Source organism: Penicillium psychrosexuale (assembly GCF_028828465.1).
Source record: "Penicillium psychrosexuale strain IBT 29551 chromosome Unknown utg000005l, whole genome shotgun sequence".
Taxonomy (NCBI): domain Eukaryota; kingdom Fungi; phylum Ascomycota; class Eurotiomycetes; order Eurotiales; family Aspergillaceae; genus Penicillium; species Penicillium psychrosexuale.
In genome coordinates, this window is record NW_026643190.1 from 1,548,404 (window position 1) to 1,569,798 (window position 21,395).

Below are 21,395 nucleotides of genomic sequence, written 5' to 3' on the forward strand. Positions count from 1 at the left end.
GGCTCCTCCTGAGCTTCGCACAGGAGGAGCCTCGACGCTGGTGGTGAGGTGGGGAGGAAGGAAGAGAAGTAAGGTGGAGAGACAGACTGCAGTTGTGTAAAACATATATATAACCCAGAAGAATAGCAACCGCGCGGCCTAGCGCTAACGACGAATCTTGATTTCACAATCCATTTCTTTCATATTGCCCTTTGTCCTCACATTCCCTTTACACCACCTTTATATTGCCTTCTTCACTTTACCTTCGCTTTACCCTCGCTCTACAACCTTGCCTTCATATATATCAAGGGCACAATTCTTAATGAGTGACCACACACTTATAACATGTTATATATGGAAAATCATGAGTGGCCGACGGCTCTTATGAGACTACAAATATACTTCACGCAGAGCGAATCCTTCCATCCCTCTCTAGAGAATCCCTTACTACAGTCGTCTCATCGACACGTAATGGAATGATAATACAACCAGGGATATTCTCCCTATCCTCGTCGTTCAAATGGCATCGGTAAGTTACCATCGATCTTCTCATTCAAAAGTACGAACTAATCTTGGTATACGCAGAATCATGCAACAGATTAGCCATATATACGCAACATCCACGCCTATCTCTGGGGTTGGGAGCTCAATCCTATCACCAAGTGCGTCCTCAAGACGAGCATGGCTCGCAGTCAAACGAAAAGGGTATCATGGCTATCTAGTCTCATGTTTCATATATTACTGCTGTGGCTATTGATACCAACCATTATATCTTGCAAGATATCTGGTGCCGTGCCTTTCGCTATCGCAGTCGCATCCTCGCGGACGGTGAGCGTGTCAGTCGATTCAACAAATATCTATACGCAACGAAAATGATTTTCTTACCTTCGATTTCTTTCTTGTTATCAGAAACAATGCCGGAGCCAGGTGATGTGGGCAGTCAGTCAAGAGACTGTGTCATGTCCCACGAAATCAACCTGCAGCAGGAGCCAAAAACTACCTTACAAACCCGCCCGCACAATTTATCTGGCAATATTCTCGAACGGTGCGTGGCCCGCTCATCATGTTGCTTGTTCCTTCGGGTGATACTCCCTTCACTGATCTGAAATATCTGTGACCATGTATGTAACTACACAATATGATCATCTTCTCTTCCACTTACCTTCTGTAACACTACCGCTCTCTAGTGTCGAACCCGGGCCACTCCGAGAAAGAAAAGGTCGAGCAAGAAAAGAAATCGACCCGGTCAGCGATCTTCAGCCCCGAGGACATCGAGCCCGACGAAGCAATCGATATTCCCCGGACGAGCTGATACCGCAGCCCACATATTATAGGACGAGACTGGGGTCCATTCCAAGGTGCATATGCTTCAGTGGATGAGGACCCGGTGGAGTATGGGACGTGCACAAAACTGGCCAAACCTAGGGACTGTGTAAACAGCCCCTCTTCTCTGCTCTTCTCTTCTCTTTCTCTCCTTATGTTCTTCTTCGTTTTGATTGTCTACAAAGGCAATTCGATACCGCAAACAACTCTCAAAATGAATGCCTTCGAGATGGGTGCCTTGCCGGGCCGTTATTCGTTCATATATGAAGATATCACGCAACTTTGCCTTGAAGAAAAAGGTTGTCAGCAGATATCAGACCGAAAGATCACCAGATGTTCGCGATGCGCGCCGCAGACTATGCACGCCGGCAGAGTCAGCATATCATGGGACGATGGCAGTCTGCCCCCGCAACCCATCGCGCCGGGACTAGGGTAATTCTCCCCTTACCCGTGAGACCGCATAGACGATACTCAGAAAGATCGTCGACGCCAATACAAGAAATTTGGCAGAAAGAGCCGCCTAGCCATACTCCGACATCATCGTTAGGTCAAGAGAGTCTAATTCTCTCAGCGAGGTCGCCTACAAGGCTTTGGCAGCTAGCGGATCCATAGTTTATGTAAAAAATATGACCTTTTACTTCCGTTCCTACACTTTAAGAAGGTCGTATAAACAAGTGACTTGGTCTTCTTATGGTGAAATACGATAACTGCATCAATACTCAGATCAGCATCGCTCAACGGCTTCCATTGGTAGTAGTAGTCGCAGCTTGACATGCCGAATCCATATTTCAATCAATCCCGTCAACACGCCTTATGCTCAGTCACCCACAAGCATGGATGAGCTCCGTAATAGACTTTATAGTCTCCCGGACAGGGGATACGCCATATACTCCCCCTAGTCCGATGCAAGCATAAGGCAAGACTCAAATTAGAACAAATTTCGAATGTGTATTATGATCGATGAGGAATCCCTACTCCGTAGTTTCGTTGTAGCGGGCCCGGCGGAATATCTCGGAAATTCTCCGCGAGGGGTGGCAAATTCTCCGTTTCTCCGCATTTCCGTCCTTCCCCCGTTTTATGACGAGAAACATTAAAAGTTGTGCCTGATACTCTCGAAACTATGTCAGACCAGGCTACCAACGACCCCATCCGTGCCCAGCGGGCATGCCACTTCTGTCACAAACGCAAGATCAAATGCAACAGGGAAACGCCCGAGTGTTCCGCCTGCAAACGGTAAGCATCAGAACACTACCAATCAAATCCGGGCTAATATTCCCAGGCACCGGAGGGTCTGCTCGTACAAAACCAACACACATGATGCAATTGATCAGAATACCACTTCTTCAACCTCAATTACTGTTGAGGAGCCATCCTCGCTGCAGCCCGGGCAGAACCCTCGACATCGGACTAGTGTGGCCTGTCGTTTCTTGGACCATGAAGTCTTCCAACGAAGTAAAGCACGGCTATCAATTCTCCCTGTTCCCAATTTAATCCCGAGTTATGTGAGACCATTTATGGGCGATAATACTGGCCTGCAACGAATAGCAACTCGCTATTACCAGTATGTTCATCCATGGCTGCCAATCATATCAAAACGGAAGGTTTACGATCAATTGTTGAATCCGCTGTCGCCCTTGAGGACCGATGCTGTTTTCCTGTGTCTATGCATGGATCTTTTCAGCCCTCTTCAAAGCGAAACCCCGTGGACTCCATTGTACTCTACTATAAGGCGGCTTTTTACTGAGATACAAGTTGCCGGTATTCTTTCTATGGAGACACTACAGGGCTGTATTCTCCTCGCAGTTTATGAAATTGGTCACGCTATGTATCCTGCCGTGCAGGTATCAATAGGTGTCTGCCTGAAATATTCTCTTGCCCTAGGTATCGGTTGGACTAGCTCGGTAGATGGTCCTATGAGTGATACACCATGGGTCGAAGCCGAAGAGAAGAGAAGAACCTGGTGGGCTATATTCATGCTTGAGCGGTTCGTTTAATCTGGCACGGGTCACATATGCCCAGTTTGACTAATTTGTGTTCGCCCAGAATTGCGAACTTAGGAAACCCCCGACAGGAGTTACTCGTTTCCGAGCCCGCTTTAATAGAACAGCTTCCTTGCCAGGAGAAGGAATGGGACTACGGAGGACACAATAATGTGTTCTCCACGTTGTCGGCTCCTCCCGAGTCACTCGGACGCTACGCAAACGTCGTGCAAGCTGGCTATCTCCTTGGCCGCGTCCTTCGCCATGTCCTTTATATGTCGATTGACATTGAACTTCGGAAGGAAGAGGTTAGCCAGCTTGAGAAGACTCTATACGCGTTAATCTCGTATTCAGAGTCTAATGCAGGCACGACTTATTCCATTATATGCTACCAAACTGCGATCTCATTTTGGTAGGTGTCGCTCATGTCCACTTATTCATTTTTGACAGCCTTCTGTTTCCTTTTTTTCATTGATTTTATATCTTATGGCTAACCGTTGTCAAAAGCGCCCTCATAACGCTTTACGCACCATATCTTTCTCATGAGGAACCGAATCTTCGTGAACGTGCAAACGCTGTTTCTGATGATGCTGCCTCCGTCGCACTAGGCGTAGCTGAAAAATATATGGAGACGGATAACATGGATCTAACCCATGGTGATATCCCGCCATTTGTGTTGCATTGGTTTTATTTGGCAGGGGTAAGATTCATTAATAGAAGTTGTTTGAGGGACTTGAGTGCCATGGAAACAGCATTGGAAAAACTCAACACGAAATATAAATCCGCTGGTATGTTCTTGTCGATAGTATTGGCTTTTGATATTCAGCTAACGGGTCGGGTCTTAGGAATATATTTGGAGCTTCTCGCGGCACGACGAATCATGGACTCTATTCCAACCCAGGCGACAGAAATCTAGTGTTTTTTTTTCTCATAGAAGTCCCAATAACACCTACAAGAATATCTATCTAGAGAGAACCTTACAATCGTCGCGATGGTTTTTGTGCAGTTTCATATATCTGATAGAGTATAGAACGGTATGCACTTAGAATTGAACAACCACTTTGCCAAAAGCTTGACCACTTTGTAGGTGTGCACAAGCCTCCGGGGCTTGTTCAAACTCGAAAACTCGATCGATGACCGGCAACAGTCCAAGGCGAGTGACTCTCAAAAGCTCGACAAAATCCTCCAAGTCAACCTTTGTCCCAACTTGGATACCCCTGACTCTGTTAGTATTGGATATAATGAACACAGGGATTGCTACTCACACGATCCTGCAAGCTTTGATGATCAAATGCTGGACTAGCAGAACGAAATCACCTTCACTCTTTGCAGTAAGCAACCCAACTTGGGACACCTGGCCTCCCTTCTTAACCGTCGAGACACTCTTCAATAGGGTAGCCGCTCCTCCCTGCTCAACAACGATGTCCACACCTAGCCCTCCGGTATGTTCGAGCACTTTATTCTCCCAGTCACTATTCTTGGCATAATTAATGGTATGAGAAGCCCCCAGGATTCGTGCTTTCTCAAGCTTGTCGTCAGACGAAGACGTGATAATCACATAAGCACCAGCCCGAACGGCGAGAATGAGGGCGATGAGGCTAACACCACCAGTGCCTGCATAAGTAAAGTCAGCCATTGTGCCTTTGATTGACGTAGTTTTTCGGATTTATACCCTCAATAAGCACGGTTTTCCCACACAGGTTCGAGCTCTTCATATTGAGAGCTGACCATGCAGTCAACCCTGCGCACGCGATCATACTCGCCTATTTTCTCTTGTCAGCACCGCTCTGAGAAACCGAAGCCTTCCTTTGTGGTATAGTGTTTACCTCAGGCCACGTCAGATGATCTGGAATCTTCACAAGGCTTTCCGCCGGCATAACGAGGTACTCCGCTAATGTTCCATCGATATTCTGACCCAGACCTGCGCATGTTAGGGACCTTACACCATATATATCGGGCTTAGATACAAACAAACCTTGCACGGTTTTTTCTCTTCCGGTAATAGCATCCAAGTTAATCAAAGATGTTACTCGGTCACCCTCCTAAAGAATCAAGACGAGTCAGAGAAGCCACGGACTTGACAAACCGACCCTAGACTGAACTTACCGTGAAGGATTTCACCTTGTTGCCAACGGATACGACCTCCCCGGCAAACTCAGTTCCAGAGATGCCATTTTCCAATGCTGGAAAGGGAAATCGACCGTCGAGTACTGCCACGTCCTTCCAATTAAGAGAGACCGCGCGGACTTTGATCAGGACTTCTGATGGGCCATGAATCGGACGTGGTTCGATGTGGGAACGAATGGTCGCTCCATCCCTTCTAAATACTTTGTGGGTGTTGGTAACCATGACTTATGACTTGCAAGGATGAGGATTGATCTGAAGCACGATTTCCTGGGATAGCATGGTGTCTTTATTTATAATGAAATGCCTATGACAATGCCCTCGTTTTCGGTGATCTCCGACCCACCTAGTTTGAGTAATTTTAGAAGTGGTTGAAGACAAGAATTGCGTTGTCGGACAGAGTCCGAGTCATGTCCGTCAGAATCCGTCTGTCCCGTGAGCTCAGAACGTGATGCATTCTGACGTGCTCACTGTTGCCCTATGCAGTTTGTAGACCTTCTCTGTGGTATTCCTTCCCTTTTCTTTGACTTCTCTGACAGGCAGCTTGGTGAGTTGGCACTTCCTTTGTATGTCTGCAGAGATGTTTCTTCTAGCCTCTGAGGGATGGAATCTGGTGGATTTATAGCGCGAAGCTATATAGAGAGCTTTATGACAGTAGCTAGATCCCCATCTTCCATCATCTATCATCATTCTCACTTACGGTTGATCACTTCCTCCTTTCGTAGTCAGTACCTTCGTCAAAACGGAGTCGGTCTCATGCACGGGGCCGCTTTAGCGGATGCGCCTTGAAAAACAGAATATCCGGCCGAAGTTTCGGGCTCTCACATATGGATGTATTAATTTTGGGTAGGAGTTGGGGTGTTCGGACAATATGTGGCTGCTCTCCGTCAAAGTCCGCTTATCCCGTTTTCCCTGCGACTTTCCGTGTCCCGTCCGTCTGGCCGCGTTAAAGGGATCCACACCCTTCAATATCCGGTTCTGATTTGCGGACGGACATTCAGGGTGGAACGAGGGCCTGTATACGTGCTACAAAGAGATCTGAATCACTTCAGCCTTCGGCTTCGGTTCATTGACAATTCTTGCTTACCGAGCAATATAGAAAGTCTCCGAGTTTAGGGCACTTGCGATTGTATTACTAATGTGATTTATCTCTCATGTGTTAGTATATATAGACATCGGAGCCTGTCTTTATCACACTTTCTCAACATTACTTTCACATTAAACTTCGAAGTCCTGCAATCCCTTTTTCGTTCATATCTATTCAATGGCCGACAAACAAGTAAAGGTGGTATACGGGGGCGCCCTTCTCGGCGCTTCTAGTGACTTTTCCACCCCGGAGCAGGTGGAAGAAGTCCTTCGTGTCCTTGAGGAGAATGGTGTGAAGGACATCGATACTGCCCAGATATATGGCGGAAGTGAAGAGCTCTTAGGCCAAATAGGTGCCGCTTCCCGCTTTATCGTCGATACCAAGCACGCTGGTGGCTTCGTGCCTGGAACGTCTTCCAAAGAACTGGTGATCGAAAGAGCCAATGAGAGCCTGCGGAAGCTGAACACGAACAGTGTATGTGCAGGAAATCCCAATCCGCAAACCGCAAGAAACCCATGCTGACGATAATGGTCTTAGGTCAACATCTTTTACCTCCACGCGCCTGATCGCGAAGCTCCTATAGAAGAGACCCTTGCCGCTATCAATGAGCTCTACCAAGCGCACAAGTTCCACTACTTTGGACTGTCGAACTTCCGCGCCGACGAAGTTGAGGAGGTCACCCGCATCTGCAAGGAAAAGGGTTATGTCCTGCCTTCGGTCTACCAGGGGAATTATAATGCCATCTCGCGCCTGATCGAGACCGAACTGTTCCCCGTCCTGCGCCGCCACAATATTCGGTTCTACGCATATAGCCCTATTGCGGGCGGTTTCCTCACGAAGTCAAAGGAGGCACTTCTCAACGGCGGGCAGGGTCGCTGGGATTCTAGCACCCCCATGGGCCAATTGTATAATAGGCTGTACAACACCCCCAGCTTGTTGGAGGCGCTTGATCTCTGGGATCAACTATCCAAAGATTCGGGAGTTTCGAAAGCTGAATTGGCCTACCGCTGGGTCGCTTTCCATTCTCAAATCCAAAGTGCGCTCGGCGATGCTGTCGTGGTGGGTGCTAGTAGTGTGTCTCAGCTGAAGAACACTCTGGCTATTCTGCGGAAGGGACCCCTTGAAGAGGAAGTCGTGAGACGAATTGAGGGTATTTGGGAAACTATCAAGGATGATGCGGTCCTGGATAACTTCAATGCTTCTAGTTAAGGACGATATCGTTCGTTTGTTTTCGTACCGAAAGAGTAGAGTGTGCTAGTTTCATCAAATCTTTTTCATCGATGGATATTATTGCCCGAGTCTATAATCGTAGCTTAGATCTTATATGGTGTGGAGGTACATAGATTAAATCCATGTGTCTTGCGTTGAGCCGCGTGCGGGAGGGCAACTTTAATTTTACAAGACAACCTGGATCCTTTTGATGCTTGACATAACCAAAATATCCCAAGATTCATTTCCTGAATATATAGTATACAGTTATACAGAGTCTATAATAGTACATAGCCACATCTCTCTACTCCACCTTTAGCCCATTCCGCTGCGCCGCCTCAACAGCTTCACTAAACAAAGCCTTACAGGGCACGGAGCTACCAAGTCTAGCACAAAGCAAGAAAGCCCCACTCAGTTTACGATGCAGCGAGTACGTTTCCTCAGGCGGCGGCGCCAGCCTCTCCCGAATCATAACCGGAATAAGTGTGCGCACGCGGTCCGTGATCGTCTGGTTACTGAAGTCGTACAGATCCGGCGAGGAAAGCATGAACGGCTCCGCGATCGTTATGATCGAGCTCACGTGCGCGTCGACCATCGCCTGCGATTCCATTCCCGTCAGGTACCCCAGCTCGATAGAGAGGTCTTTGCAGGATTGGCGGTCGTTGCGGGAGGCGGCGACTAGCGTACGCACGTAGGTTGTTATGAATTCTTCGGGGTAGGCGCGCGAGGCGCCGAAGTCGAGGAGTTCAAGTTTGTTCGTCGCCGAGTTGTAGAGGAAGTTTGTCCAGTTCGGGTCGGTTTGCATGTAGTGGAATTCGGTGATCTCGCGGAGGCAGAGGCGCATTATTTGTGTGCCGATCCAGTCGCGTTGGGCTTGGGTGAAGTCAGTTACTTTGGTCACGGCTACGCCATCCAGCATTTCCATTGTTAGGACTTGTTTGCCGGAGGCGTGGGAGATTATCTCGGGAACGATGAAGACCGGGTCGCCGGCTAAGAGCCCGCGGAAGTGGTCGGCGGCTTTGGCTTCACGGACGTAATCGCATTCCCAAGCTAGCTCGGTGCGCGCGTTTGCGATTGTTTTGTCAAGGTACAGTCCCTTTGGGAGGAGACGGGAGGCTGTTAGAAGAATTGAGAGGTTGCTCAGGTCACTGTCGATTGAGTCGGCAACGCCTGGGTATTGAACCTTTACGGCAACGGGTTGGCCGGTGCTTTTGAGAACGGCTGAGTGCACTTGGCCGATTGAGGCAGCTGCCATAGGGATTTCGTTGAAAGTGGTGAAGAGGTCGCGCCAGTTGGGTCCGAGGTTGTCGGTAAGAACCTTGTCACGCTGCGAGGCGGGCATGTAGTCTGCGCGATCTTGCACGCGTTGGAGGACTTGCTGGATTGGTTCGGGGAGCATGTTGGAGTCTAGCAATTATATGAACATTAGTGATGCCAGTGAGCTGGACAATACAACCAACGCACCTTGAATGCTCAGCATCTGTCCAAGCTTGAGAGCTGCGCCACGCATTTTTGACAGCTTGGCCACCATTCGTTCCATATTACCAGCACTGAACATGATCGAGCCATTGTCCTGGCTGCCAGTGGCTCGCCGCAAACCCTCTCCGACAGCGCCAAATGCCATTGAGGTCGCTAGACCACCGTATTGCCATAGTCTACCTAGTCGAGAGGACGGCACGCGTGACTCTAGCATCTGGTACGCTTGTGGCTCCTTGGCCTCACCGACGGTGTTAGTACTAGGCACCACGTCTTCGGCGACGCTAGCTGCAAGCTCCTCCATCTCCTGGGTCTCGGATTTCGGAGTCACCGGGGATACAGGCTTAGCAGTATCCACAACCGGCTGTTGAGGCTTTGCGGCCAGCTTCCAGTCCCTCTTCGGCGGCGGCTGTCCGGAGATCATGCGCGACACTTTCGGGCTATGGAAAAGACCTTGGACCATCTCCTCGGACATCTCATGCTCAACCGGAGCAGGCTTGCCCGATTCAATAGGCGAGTGGAAGACATCCGCATTCAATCCATCACTACCAACTTGAGCATCGCCTGCCGCCTTGGGTACTTTCACTCTCGGTAGGCCCGAGAGATCCGGCTCCGACCGAAGCGATGGCTCATAGAAGACATCCTGCTGCTTGCTCGCAACCAGAGCGCTTGGTTGCTCATAGATGCTGTATGTTGCCGCCGAAGACGGGATCTGCGATTCGGCTTGACGTTGCAGTTTGCGGGCGAGGTCCGGAGGTGGTGTTGCAGTGCTGGCGGGAGGCTTGTCGGGGACGTCTGCCGGGCTCGGCGGAGATGGCTCGTCAAATCGGCGTGCCAATGCGGCGGCGGCTTGAGCGGTTAGTATCAGACCCTCTGCCTGGGCCTTGATGCCCTTGGTCAAGGAGGATGTGCGTGTGTAGATATCTAGCTGATGTTGTCGGATGGCCAGGTGTTTGGCTGCGATGGTTTTCGACACATTGAGGAATTGGATGGCGTCGAGCAGACGCTTGCCTGACATGGTTGTGGAGATTGGCTTTAGTTCATGACGCGGGGAAAATAGGGCAGAAGAGATCAGCGAGATAGTAATTAATGTCCAAGTCCAAAAACAGTTAATAATGTGAAACAGTCAAGCTGATACGGAGAAGTGCGGCGGCCTCCGCTTTTCGTTTTGCCGATCAGCTTCTATAAGACCTCGACACCCTCCGATCCAGATAACATTACTTCTTAATTCTGTACTTTGTACATACTACATATACGATACTCTACCACATATTTGATAAGTACACTATGCTCATCCAAGACACCCAAGACCTCGAAGCCGAGGTCACTCTCTTGGAGTTGCGCCTGCAAGATGCCCGCGCCCAACTAGCAGCCTCCGAATACCCCAGCCCACCCTCCTCATGGGCCCCTAAAGGTAGGCAAATCCAAACCTCCAATGTCGCATACCTAAGCTAACCCCTCCTAGAACAATATGATACCAATAATAAACCTACCACCTCCAGCGCATCTCTTCACGCCCTCCTCCTCCTCTCAGACTCCGCCCTCCCACTAGGCTCTTTCGCCTACTCCAGCGGACTAGAGTCCTATCTAGCACATAACAAACCCTCCCGCACCGCCCCAATAACCTCCTTCCACCGCTTCCTCAAACTTTCCATCGCCTCAATCGCAGGCACATCCCTCCCCTACGTTCTAGCCGGTTATCGGCAACCCTCAACCCTCGATACACTAGATAACGACCTGGACGCATCAACGCCGTGCATTGTCGCGCAGCGCGCAAGTATCGCCCAAGGCCGCGCCCTTATCGGCGTTTGGGAGCGCGCATTCAAAGTCAGCTTCGCGGGGCCCGAGAACCCGGCTTCGGGGGATACCGCGGCCGCCGCCGCTGCTATCGATGATTTGTCCGATGCGTTGAAGTCTTGTCTAGAGGAGGACGAGGATCTCGGACCCAAGGGCCACTTTGCCCCGCTCTGGGGTGTGGTCTGTCGGGCTATGGGTCTCGACTTGCAGCAGACGGCGTATGTCTTTGTTATGAATCATGCTAAGGCGGTCCTGAGTGCGGCTGTCAGAGCGGGTGTCATGGGCCCTTACCAGGCGCAGAATGTGTTGGCTAGTCAGGGGTTGCAGGATACGATGATGAAGCGCATTGCGCGGGAATGGAATACGCCTGTTGAGCAGGCTGGGCAGGTTGTCCCTGCGCTGGATCTTTGGGTTGGGAGGCATGAGTTGTTGTATAGTCGGATCTTTAACTCATGAGAATGAGAATATCAAGAATCTTTATAATAGAAGACAATCAAGTCATTGGGGTATGGAAAATCTCACATTGCATTCGTCAAGTTTGTACTTTTTCTGCTCCGTACACGGTAGTCCTACATGACACAGAAATCTAGAATAGCTCAGCCTCTGAGAAAATCAGTGTGCGCCGGCCTCTCGTCCAGAGAGGATGAAGAACGACGCCCCTGCGCCTTGAGAAACCCACCATTGCTTTGGTTTGTAATGGGAAAAAGAGGAAAAGAAGAACTAAAACAAGCCCCGAGTTAGGGTTGAGGGTGCATAACTCGTCAAACGCCGACCCAAACCAGACCTGCTAAACCACAGACACACACACAAAAAACACCACACCATGAACCTGACCGGATGTGACATACTAAAAAGAGATAAGACGTAAAGAGGAAAAGCATCGAAAGGAAAATATAATACAAGGGATTCGAAGGTCGATCAGAGGGTAATGTGCATGTGGTCGTTGCTTCCGAAAGATTTGCCGCAGTTCGGGCACTTGCGGGAGCGCGACGTGAGACGCTCTGCGACGCAATCTTTGCAGAAAACATGGCCGCATGTTTTGATCACCGTATTTTTGAAATTGCGACGACACACCGTGCACAGTGCAAGTGTCTGAACGTAGTTAGCTCTGATTCATTAACGAATGTGGAAATTCAACATACCCGCAGCATTTCATATTCCGAAGACGAATTGCCAAGACTCTTGGTCTTCCAGTTGTCCAGACTCTTCTTGGTATCTGAAAGGGACTGTTTCAAACCAGCGACCTCTGTCTCAGCTTGCCGCAAAGCAGAAGTGGTGCTTGCCAGTGTCGAGTCCTTGGATGTTGAAAGCCCTTTGAGCTCAGCAACCTGATGTTTCAAGCCTTCCATGAGGATATTGCTCTCGGTCAACTGTTGCTGAAGGGCGCGGTGCTTGCTCAGGGCTGAATTCAGTGCCTCCTTGGTCTCATTGGCTTGTTTGTCCATGTTGGACACCAATGACCGAGTGGCTGCTTCGGACTCCTTCAGCTGGGCCACAATATCTGACGTCTTGGAGCTTTGCATTCTGAGCGTTCGCACTTCGACATCCCGTGCTTCTTTGCTTTTCATTGCAGCAAAGAACTTCTGATCTGCTTTAGACTTCTCCGCCGTCAGCCTTGCAACCCTCTCTTCCATAGCCGCAAAGTCGGTAACTTTCTGCGATGCGAGAGTAGCAAACTTCGTGTAGGCCGTCTGCATTGATGTCAACTCGGTGTTGAGCATGGAGTACTGGCGTTCTAGGCTGGTGTACTTGGCGCGAAGCTCCTCTAGCGGCATATCGTTGATATTGTCGTCGGACTTGGAGCCCTCAATCTGCAGCCGCAACCTTTGACTCTCGGACTCTAAAGCTGTAATTCGAGCCTCTCTAGCGTCTGCTAGTTCTTGCAGTTTCAAACTAGAAGTCTTCTTCTGATCTTGCGCGGCCTTTCGCATCTGTTGGTCGGCTAAAAGTTCGTCGCGGGCATTCCGTATCCGAGCCAGGTCCGTTTCAGCCCTCATCAGCTGAGCTTCCTTCTCGGCAATCGTACTTTGTGTTTCATCTTCCACCTGGATCTTGTATGCGATTCTTTCCGAGCGGTATGTCTCTGCTTCCTCACGAAGTTGAACATTTGTCGCTTCCAGGTGGTTGATTCGCTTAACTACATCGTCGTACTGTGATCGAAGGTGTTTAAACAAATCCGTATGGGCGTAATCGTCATCGGTGAACTTTGAAGACTAGGATCCCGATGTGAGCGACAAAATGACAACGTAACGAGGTGAATCCAACCTTGACTTTAATTTCGGTGATTTGGCCTAGCAAACTGGCATTTTCGGCTTCGAGTTTCCGGACTTGCTCCTTCTGTTTCTCCGAAATTGCAGTGAGCTTGTTATTGGCTTCTTCCAATTCGGGGTTGCGGTCTCCGGTGGGGGTTCCATTGGCCGGGGTCGATCCTTCGCGCTTTGATTGTGACGTTTCCCCAGGTCGTTGAATACCCATAGACTGCTGCTTTTCCAATTTTGCAACAGTCAGACTCTTCGCACGATCCAGTTTCTTTTCGGCTACCAAATATCGCAGGGAGGCTTCCTCAAGGCTTTCCTCCAACTGTTGCTTCTCGGCCAGGGTTTTTTCGAGTTCGGCGATCGTCACTTTCTCCTCGGCCAACTTCTTTGCAAGGCGAGTCTGTACCTCTGAAATTTCGATAGGCGCATCATTAGACTTGGACTGAACTTGAGAAATTATTGCGCGAATATCCTCCGACCGCGATTTCAAATGCGTCTCGAACTCTTCAACGTCTTCAAACTGCAAGGAGCTTTTAAAAGGGGTTTCTGCGAATATTGTCAATATTGGAATAGTGGGTGGGGTGTGGGGCTAGAACAAGGGGACTGACCTTGGTCTTCTGCTTGCGGTGGTCCAAGTAGCAATTTCACTTCATCAATCAGCTATACTGGCGTTAGTTCCTGCTCCCAAATTCATGCCAAGTGACCGGCACAAAGAATGGGGAAAGCTACCTGTTTGAACCACAAATCGATAACACGAAGATGATCATTATGAAACGTGGCAGCCTTTGACATCTGGCTCAAGCGTGATTCCAGTGAGGATTTCTCCCGCTTGTACTCTTGCATCTGGCGCAAAATCGCTTCTTTTTGAAATCGCTATCGCAAAAAGCCCAATTAGCATATACCCAATAGGAGACCAAAAGCCAATCTCCAGATCGCGGAAGAACCAAAACATACTTCCAAATCATCTTTCCATGGCATGTCGGCATCAGGATGAGGCTTACTACCACCGTTAACGGTGGTAGCCTGTTTCTTTAACGGCGGGGCCGAGTCATTATGGTCCGCAGCGGGCCTCTTCCGGTCTTCCATTTTGATAAGACCGGACTCTGAAGACGTGACGGGGGGTTCGACGGCCGGCATCAGTGGCTAGACTAGCATGGGAGGGCTATTATCACCACCGGACCGTCCGTCAGTCAGCCAGACGCAGATCTCGAGACTGTGTCAATCCTGTCGAAGGAGAGTCCGGTAGAAGATAAAATAAATAGCGAAAGAAATCGAAAGAAGCGGAAGTGAAGGGAGAGCGGGCGGGCAGACAATAGAAGGGGTGGGATGGCAGAGATCGAGGAGTTGAAGACAGGAGGATTTTCAACGAGGTTTAGCGTCCGCTAGTGCCATCACGTGATCCTCGCCCACTTCCCCGGCCTGGAACTTTTTATGATCTTCATCAATCCACACCTTATAGCAATGGGCAGCCATGAAGTCCTTCTCCAGTTCTGCAATCAGTGAGTATATATGGGCCAGAAGAATAAGTATGCAATCTCTGACCGTGCGTTTGATAGATAAAACCGGCAAGAAATTCGCTCCGAAGGCGCCTATCCGCCGTGCGCCCGCCGCCGCGCCCGCGAGACGACCTAGTGTTGCCCAACCGTCACCAGCTGAGCCCGTTCAGGAAGATAAAGCTAAAGATGTAGCTTCCTCTGATCTGATGCCCTCTGTGGATGCAGAACAGGAGCCGCGGGCAGTCACAGCGTCCTCACCTGCGTCGGTAGCTGCGCCTATCACGGAACAAACGCCCATTGCTTTGAACACTGCAGTCACTCCTTCGATTACTACTACTGCTGCTATCACCGCTCCCATCGTTACACAACCTACTGCTACACCCATCGCAAAGCCGACACCGATCTCCAAACCCACTACCATCTCAAAGCCGACTCCGATCCCTAAGCCGACTACAATCTCAAGGCCGACTCAAATTCCTAAGCCAGCTGCGATCCCTCCCCCACAGAAACGCAAAGCCTCTATCTCTATCTCGCAACCCGCGCCTGTCTTGACTGCTCCGCCTACCCCTCCTTCCACCCAGCCGACCCCACCTCCCGCAAATGCCCCGACTAGTGAGGCTCAACCTGTATCTGAGGATCATGGACCAGAGAACGCTCTTTTAGAATACGCTAGGATTGAAACAGCGCGGGCCGCAGAAACCCTTGTCGATTCAAATGAAGCTCTGCCGCAATCTCAACCAGAAACTGAACAACCTGCCCCAGTCGAGGGTCGACCAGCAAAACGCGCTCGAACTTTATCAACTACAGTCACTGCGGTCCCAGCTCGAAAGAAGTCCGTATCCATAGGGGCAAGTCGTCGAGGCTCTCAGTCAATCGTGCCTACCATCGAAGATTCAAGTGCAACGGCCGGTGAATCCAACCTTTCGACTCCCGATCCAACAAAGCCAAGGAAACGAAAGTACTCAAAGACCGGTACCTCTGATCCTGAGGGTAGTGAGAAACCAAAGCGCACCCGCAAGAAGCGCGAACCCACCCCGGATGGCGCAGAGACAGTAGAAATTTTGCCGAATGTTGTGAAAATGTCCGAACTTTGCAAAGATCTTAGAACTGGAAAGAAGTCCAAACGCGAGACAGAGCTACGCAAGATTGATAAGGCCGAAGAAGAACGGAAGAAGCAGGGCGGAACCCCTGGGCCGGGAACAGGAACGCCCGTCAAGCAGACTGAGCCTGAACAAGAGAAAACCGAACAGCCGGTCGACTGGAAACCCCAAAGTGGCCCTATCATGCGAATCGTTAACGGTGAGATCGTGCTGGATAATACGTCCTTGCAGGTCGATCGTCATGCGGATGCTGCCAGAGCCGCCGGTGACCTCGAAGATGTGGTGGAAAGCTCGTTCACCCGGAAGATTAATCAGGCCTCGTACGGCAAACGTACAAAGACGGAAGCGTGGGATGAAGATATGACAGAACTGTTTTATCGCGGTCTCCGCATGTTCGGTACCGATTTCATGGTTATCAGCAAAATGTTCCCGGGTCGCTCTCGTCGTCAGATCAAGTTAAAGTTTAACAATGAAGAACGCCGTGATCCGCAACGAATCAAAGACACCTTGATGGGACCTTCTGAGACTATCGACATCGCAACCTACTCAGAGATGACCAACACTGTTTACGATGATCCCAAGCTTGTCCAGCAGGAACTTGACGATGAAAAGAAGCGGATTGAGGACCAGCACGCTAAGGAGAAGGAAATGCAAGAGGAAATGCTGCGCAACCCGACTAGCGATTCCAAGGATGTCAAGAACGACAACACGACCGTGAAGAAGTCGCGCAAGAAGGCGGGTGTGAAGAACCAGGGAGGCGGTACAGAGGAGGTTCTGGGATCAATCGATGACTTTCCCACGGCTTAAGTCGGGGATTATAATGCACAATTTATGAAGTGAAAGATTATTGGTTACGGCGTTCTGAGTGGGATTATAGGATACACATTGATCAAGCCCGGGGTTAAAGGCTGTTTGATTCGCTAATAGATTTGTGACTTCGTTAAATTCTGTCTGTCTTTTGGTATCTCTTCTTCCCAAGTTGGTAGCAAAGACGAGCGAAGCAAGACATACGTAAATGGCATGTCCATATGTTCACCTACGCCTCGTCGACCCGAACCCAGTACTAGCAGTGGTAGATGAGAACTGCGGCGAGCGCGAGCTGCCTTCACCGGGGTCATATCCATCAGACCTGCCGCGCGATCCACTGTAAGCCCGTCTGCCCATCTGATAACCAGCCGCGCCACCGCCTAGCGCACCAGTCCAGAAACCCGGCGTCCAGCCCTGACGAGCAGAAGATTTATAAGGATCGAAACTGCTGTACGGAGGCGGAGGGTCATTTCCGCCAGGTCCACCACCACCACCTCCCCAGAACCCGCCCCACCCCGGTGGCTGCCCCGCCCGCCCGCCTCGCCGATTCCCCCACCCGAAACACTGCGCCAAGATAGGCAAGAAGATCAGAATGAAAACAGCAGCGATGAATCCAAAGAAAATCAAATTCCCCAGCATCTCCATGATCTTCTGAATCCCAGTCCCGGACTGGCTTCCGCCCCACTCCGAATCCACGTTTCTTTTCCCAAACCTCTTCTCGCCAGCCTCGGTCAAGAGCAGCCGGTACTCAACCCCACAGCTCCCCTTCAACACCCACTTATCATCGGCATTGCGGTATCCCTCGCAGATGACATCTGTTGCGCCGAGCTTGAACTCTGCCGGCATGTCTGCGGTGCATGTCCACTGCACGTCTTCGACATCGTAGTCGTAGCCTTGGTTTGTGCAGCGCATTGTTTCTGGTTGGTAGAGGTTACATGTTTGTTTTGAGGGGCCTGCGCAGCTGAGTTGGGGGATTGGTGAGACGCGCCGTGCGGTGGTCATGCGGTGGGCGCGGAGTGTGAGGGTTTGCACGTTTGATAGTAGGATGGCGTCTTTGCCTGGTGGTTTGGGGCTTGAGAGGCACGTTGCTGGTGAGATGAGGAGTAAGGCTGTGATTGCCAGCTTGGGGAGAATGTGCATGGTTGGATGGTTGAGAGCTGACAGCTCTCTGGCTTGTGGTTTAGGATCTGTGCCTGGAGGAGTATTGGTTGAGATTGATTCTGAGGTAGTGGTCAGTGGTAAGCACGATATCAGAGATTAGGCTCCAATGCTGTAGCCTGTGAGTCAACAGGTGGCGATTATGTTAAGGGTTTCGTGTCCTTTGTCCTTCGAAGTTACTTGGAAGTGGAGTGGAATAATCTAGCTTGTTTGCTCTGTTTGCATTATCTATACCAACCTTCTGTCGTAGGTAAGAGAAGATATCTAAAAACTACGATTGAGCCAACTAGATCATATTTTTCTCAATATAGAGGTAGCAAATGTGGCCGACTATTGTTGTTTTGTAATTTACTTTAGTTCCCATAGAATCTTTGACCATCTCTTTTTCTCTGCAAACCTTTCCATATATACCATGTTCTCAATTGAGTTCTGTACACACAATACAATAAGGAATAAGAAATATTCCTAATAGCTATGTATTGTAGCGAGACATGCCTTTTTCTAACATCACTAAGCAGCCTGAAGCCACTCCTGTACCTTTCCAAGGGAATATATGTCATGTTCCTTCTCCGAAGTATAAAACACCTCTTCATACCATCCCTCCGTACCCAAAGACTGCAACCGTTTTCCAAAAGGCTGACAGGAATCAAAGTCAATCAACACCGGCGACCCATTCTTCACCATAATGTTATCCGGATTGATATCGTTATGAGCTAGCCCCAAGGTATGTAGGTGCTCCACGGCCGACTTGAGCGATTCGAAAAACTAGATCTTGTCGAGCTGTTGAAAATCAGACGTCGAGACATACTGGCTCAGGGTTTGGTCAAGCCGCTCTAGCATGATCGACGTTATGTAACCGCGTCTCACCCGACAGCCGTGATATCGAATTATGTTCTCGTGAGGCGATTGTGAGATTTGCTCCATGACGATTGTCTCGTCAAGAACGGCCTTGGGGAGATAATTTGTGCCAATCATTTCCTCGTACCACTGTAGGCCTGGTCGTTTCATGTACACTGACGAAGCGGGCAGTCCTTCCAGTGCAAGTGTCAAGTGGGTGTCGGCGGGAATCACTGGGTATATATCTTGATCCTGGACACGTTGCAGAGCTGAATTGTATTCTGCGATGCTCGTTTCGCGCTTGTTCTTGGAGGTGTAGCCGAAGAAAACCTCCTCGTTTTCGGTGACATGGTAGAAGGTAGTGGATTTCAGCTTTCCATCGTTCCACGACTCGACTATATTCAAGTCTTGGAGTGATTTTATCAATGGTTTTTGCTCAAACGCAGTCTCATTCTCGGGACTAGCTTCCACTGAACTCATAATAAAGTGTATGTAAGGGGTGACAGAATAGAGAAACAAAATGGATTGGCATTGTTGGGTAAGCTGGAGGGGGCCGTGCACTTGTACAGGGGACATCCATGGATGTAGCTTGGGTGGTCAACAGTAAGAGGATGAATCGACTTATTTGACAGAAGAAGTCGACTATGTATCAGTATTACTATGCATCAAATGCCATACCAAACTCTAAGAGGATTAATACATGTGCTCAATTATATATAGAAACCGTCCGCGGGGTGAAAAGTCACATGCATATAAGAATTATTGAGGCTATAGATCAGCTTTTGCAATCCTGCAGCATAGGCCATTGACGAGCTTACCGTCACGACCAAGTCATACCGCTCTAGCTCAACCTTTCACTTCTCATAGCCAGTACCATTGTGGAATCTTTTTCATTCCTGTGCATCGGGAAAATATTCTGGTCACGAGTTTTGCGAATGTCAGAAATGGCCCCACGTGACTAGGGCTGAACGGACTACGTCACCGGTGGGAGGCTCTGGGTTTATTGCTTATCTCCTGATTTGGTTGACGACAAGTAGAAGAGAAGTCTTGGATATGAAGGTATTCAGGGTTGGGTAGTCTATAGATAAGCCTGACAGTACCGTCTGATAATTACTTACAGTATTTTTCCAAGGTAGTCTCCGTAGCATCCCACTATCAAGATCCCGGACGTGCACGCAATCTGGAGAGACTATAAATAAGCTGCTCCCACCAGATTTCTACCCAACCTCCATAAAAATTAGAATACACTTGCGTCTAACACAATTCACAAAAAATTCAGAATGGAAGAACCCCTCATTCTCGCCAAATTCGACAATCTCGTCCAATCTGGCCTCGTCCTATACGACGACAAACAACAAATCATCGAGCACATTGACGGTGACCTCAAAGTACATTCATTACATCCAACCATAATCCAAATCAAACATCTACTAACGTACCAAGTTCCAATTCGTTCTGACTTCTGCTCTCGCCAAAAAACCCACCCTAACCAGCCCCCAGTCCCAGCCAGAGGCCGGCACCCCAAGACCCGAAAAGCGACCAGGCAGCGACATAAGCACGACCGGGTTCGAGCTCGGCGCGCTAGATAGCCACTTAGTGATCGTGAACAAGTTCTGCTTTGCTCGGCCCCATCTCATGCTTCTCACGTTTGATGGACACAAACGACAATATGAGGCGCTCGAGCAGGTCGATCTAGAAGACGCGTGGCAGCTCCTGAGCTCCGCAAAGAGCGATTATGTTGCATTTTACAACTGCGGCCAGAATGGCGGGTGTAGTCGCCTGCATAAGCATATGCAGGTGATGCCCCTGCCGGCGAACAGTTTTGCCGCTTTTCTGGATTCTCCCGGAGAACCCGAGACTAAGGTTCCTTTTGAATGGTTTTATCGACGTTTTGAGGGCGATGTGACTCCTGCTGCGTTGTTCGGGGCTTACAAAGACCTGTTGCGAGAGGCTACGAAGGTGGCTGGGGACTATACGGCAACTGCAGCGCCCGGGGCAGTCTGTCCGCATAATATGATTCTTACCAAGAGGTGGATTATCGTGCTGCCGAGAAGACGAGGTGCGATTAATAAGGAGGCCGGAGTGAATTCCTTGGGAATGCTGGGGATCATGGCTGTAGCTACGACTAAGGAGATTGACAATTTGGTCAGGGTGGGCTTGACGAAATCTTTAGCAGAGCTGGGAGTGCCCAAGCGGATTTAATTACAGTACCGTTTGGGATAGTAATGCGGAGGTTGAGCTAGAGTTAGCGATATGTGAATAGAATCATAGATCACCCATGATTATAAATGACGTGGAACTCAGTAGGAAACCACGAGGAGCTTTAAAAGGTACGGCAACTATTGGAAGGTACGATCCGAAACTGGCAGGAACAATAGCCAAAGTGAGTATAAATGGAAAGGTCAACCCAGACATTATAACCCCCAACCCCGATAGCACAGATGGGATATGCCCTGCTAATATTGGTACAACAAGAACAGTAAAACCGCGAGGTCGTGCGAATACTTGAAGGACAAGAAGCTACCAGCAGAAGAGTAAGTGGGACCAGTCAGCTGAAGCGTTAGGGTGATTAATCAGGTTGCCCAGGGGGAAGCTGTTGCCTTTATTACGATGCTGTCGTATTTGGGCTTAGCCTTACAAACTCTGCAATTCATCTTACATTGCCATTTTTTTGGCTTTCCCTTTCCACTTTAGTTCTCACCCTTGCCGCTTTTTGACTACTGAGTAGACCCGGACACACTCTGAGCATTGAATGATCACTAAAC

At 49.6% G+C, this 21,395-nt stretch overlaps 11 protein-coding genes across 11 annotated transcripts; 5 read left to right on the forward strand and 6 right to left on the reverse strand.

Moving 5' to 3' along the window:
• Window positions 1-710: 710 nt before the first annotated feature.
• Window positions 711-1,044, reverse strand: N7518_009500 (uncharacterized protein; the record flags this gene model as incomplete). Its single annotated transcript, XM_057190426.1, has 2 exons — window positions 711-836; window positions 985-1,044. The coding sequence occupies 2 exons, from the start codon at window positions 1,042-1,044 to the stop codon at window positions 711-713; spliced, it is 186 nt and encodes a 61-aa protein (XP_057038082.1).
• A 472-nt stretch (window positions 1,045-1,516) lies between these two features.
• On the forward strand, window positions 1,517-1,738 carry N7518_009501 (uncharacterized protein; the record flags this gene model as incomplete). The annotated part of the gene is made up of 1 exon (XM_057190427.1): window positions 1,517-1,738. The coding sequence occupies one exon, from the start codon at window positions 1,517-1,519 to the stop codon at window positions 1,736-1,738; it is 222 nt and encodes a 73-aa protein (XP_057038083.1).
• A 2,585-nt stretch (window positions 1,739-4,323) lies between these two features.
• Window positions 4,324-5,630, reverse strand: N7518_009502 (zinc-dependent alcohol dehydrogenase family protein; the record flags this gene model as incomplete). Its single annotated transcript, XM_057190428.1, has 6 exons — window positions 4,324-4,498; window positions 4,547-4,895; window positions 4,954-5,044; window positions 5,108-5,202; window positions 5,257-5,323; window positions 5,388-5,630. 6 exons carry the CDS (start codon window positions 5,628-5,630, stop codon window positions 4,324-4,326), a joined length of 1,020 nt encoding a protein of 339 aa, XP_057038084.1.
• Window positions 5,631-6,669: 1,039 nt separating this feature from the next.
• On the forward strand, window positions 6,670-7,701 carry N7518_009503 (aldo/keto reductase family protein; the record flags this gene model as incomplete). Its single annotated transcript, XM_057190429.1, has 2 exons — window positions 6,670-6,966; window positions 7,030-7,701. The coding sequence occupies 2 exons, from the start codon at window positions 6,670-6,672 to the stop codon at window positions 7,699-7,701; spliced, it is 969 nt and encodes a 322-aa protein (XP_057038085.1).
• A 304-nt stretch (window positions 7,702-8,005) lies between these two features.
• On the reverse strand, window positions 8,006-10,195 carry N7518_009504 (protein kinase COQ8; the record flags this gene model as incomplete). Its single annotated transcript, XM_057190430.1, has 2 exons — window positions 8,006-9,108; window positions 9,166-10,195. The coding sequence occupies 2 exons, from the start codon at window positions 10,193-10,195 to the stop codon at window positions 8,006-8,008; spliced, it is 2,133 nt and encodes a 710-aa protein (XP_057038086.1).
• A 269-nt stretch (window positions 10,196-10,464) lies between these two features.
• On the forward strand, window positions 10,465-11,430 carry N7518_009505 (urease accessory protein UreF; the record flags this gene model as incomplete). Its single annotated transcript, XM_057190431.1, has 2 exons — window positions 10,465-10,591; window positions 10,643-11,430. 2 exons carry the CDS (start codon window positions 10,465-10,467, stop codon window positions 11,428-11,430), a joined length of 915 nt encoding a protein of 304 aa, XP_057038087.1.
• A 462-nt stretch (window positions 11,431-11,892) lies between these two features.
• N7518_009506 (E3 ubiquitin-protein ligase BRE1) lies at window positions 11,893-14,369 on the reverse strand (the record flags this gene model as incomplete). The annotated part of the gene is made up of 6 exons (XM_057190432.1): window positions 11,893-12,066; window positions 12,117-13,187; window positions 13,240-13,778; window positions 13,841-13,892; window positions 13,962-14,105; window positions 14,187-14,369. The coding sequence occupies 6 exons, from the start codon at window positions 14,367-14,369 to the stop codon at window positions 11,893-11,895; spliced, it is 2,163 nt and encodes a 720-aa protein (XP_057038088.1).
• Window positions 14,370-14,703: 334 nt separating this feature from the next.
• N7518_009507 (transcription factor TFIIIB subunit BDP1) lies at window positions 14,704-16,635 on the forward strand (the record flags this gene model as incomplete). The annotated part of the gene is made up of 2 exons (XM_057190433.1): window positions 14,704-14,731; window positions 14,789-16,635. The coding sequence occupies 2 exons, from the start codon at window positions 14,704-14,706 to the stop codon at window positions 16,633-16,635; spliced, it is 1,875 nt and encodes a 624-aa protein (XP_057038089.1).
• Window positions 16,636-16,860: 225 nt separating this feature from the next.
• Window positions 16,861-17,775, reverse strand: N7518_009508 (DUF1183 domain protein; the record flags this gene model as incomplete). Its single annotated transcript, XM_057190434.1, has 1 exon — window positions 16,861-17,775. The coding sequence occupies one exon, from the start codon at window positions 17,773-17,775 to the stop codon at window positions 16,861-16,863; it is 915 nt and encodes a 304-aa protein (XP_057038090.1).
• Window positions 17,776-18,558: 783 nt separating this feature from the next.
• N7518_009509 (uncharacterized protein) lies at window positions 18,559-19,110 on the reverse strand (the record flags this gene model as incomplete). The annotated part of the gene is made up of 1 exon (XM_057190435.1): window positions 18,559-19,110. One exon carries the CDS (start codon window positions 19,108-19,110, stop codon window positions 18,559-18,561), a length of 552 nt encoding a protein of 183 aa, XP_057038091.1.
• Window positions 19,111-19,910: 800 nt separating this feature from the next.
• Window positions 19,911-20,832, forward strand: N7518_009510 (uncharacterized protein; the record flags this gene model as incomplete). The annotated part of the gene is made up of 2 exons (XM_057190436.1): window positions 19,911-20,018; window positions 20,074-20,832. The coding sequence occupies 2 exons, from the start codon at window positions 19,911-19,913 to the stop codon at window positions 20,830-20,832; spliced, it is 867 nt and encodes a 288-aa protein (XP_057038092.1).
• Window positions 20,833-21,395: the final 563 nt, after the last annotated feature.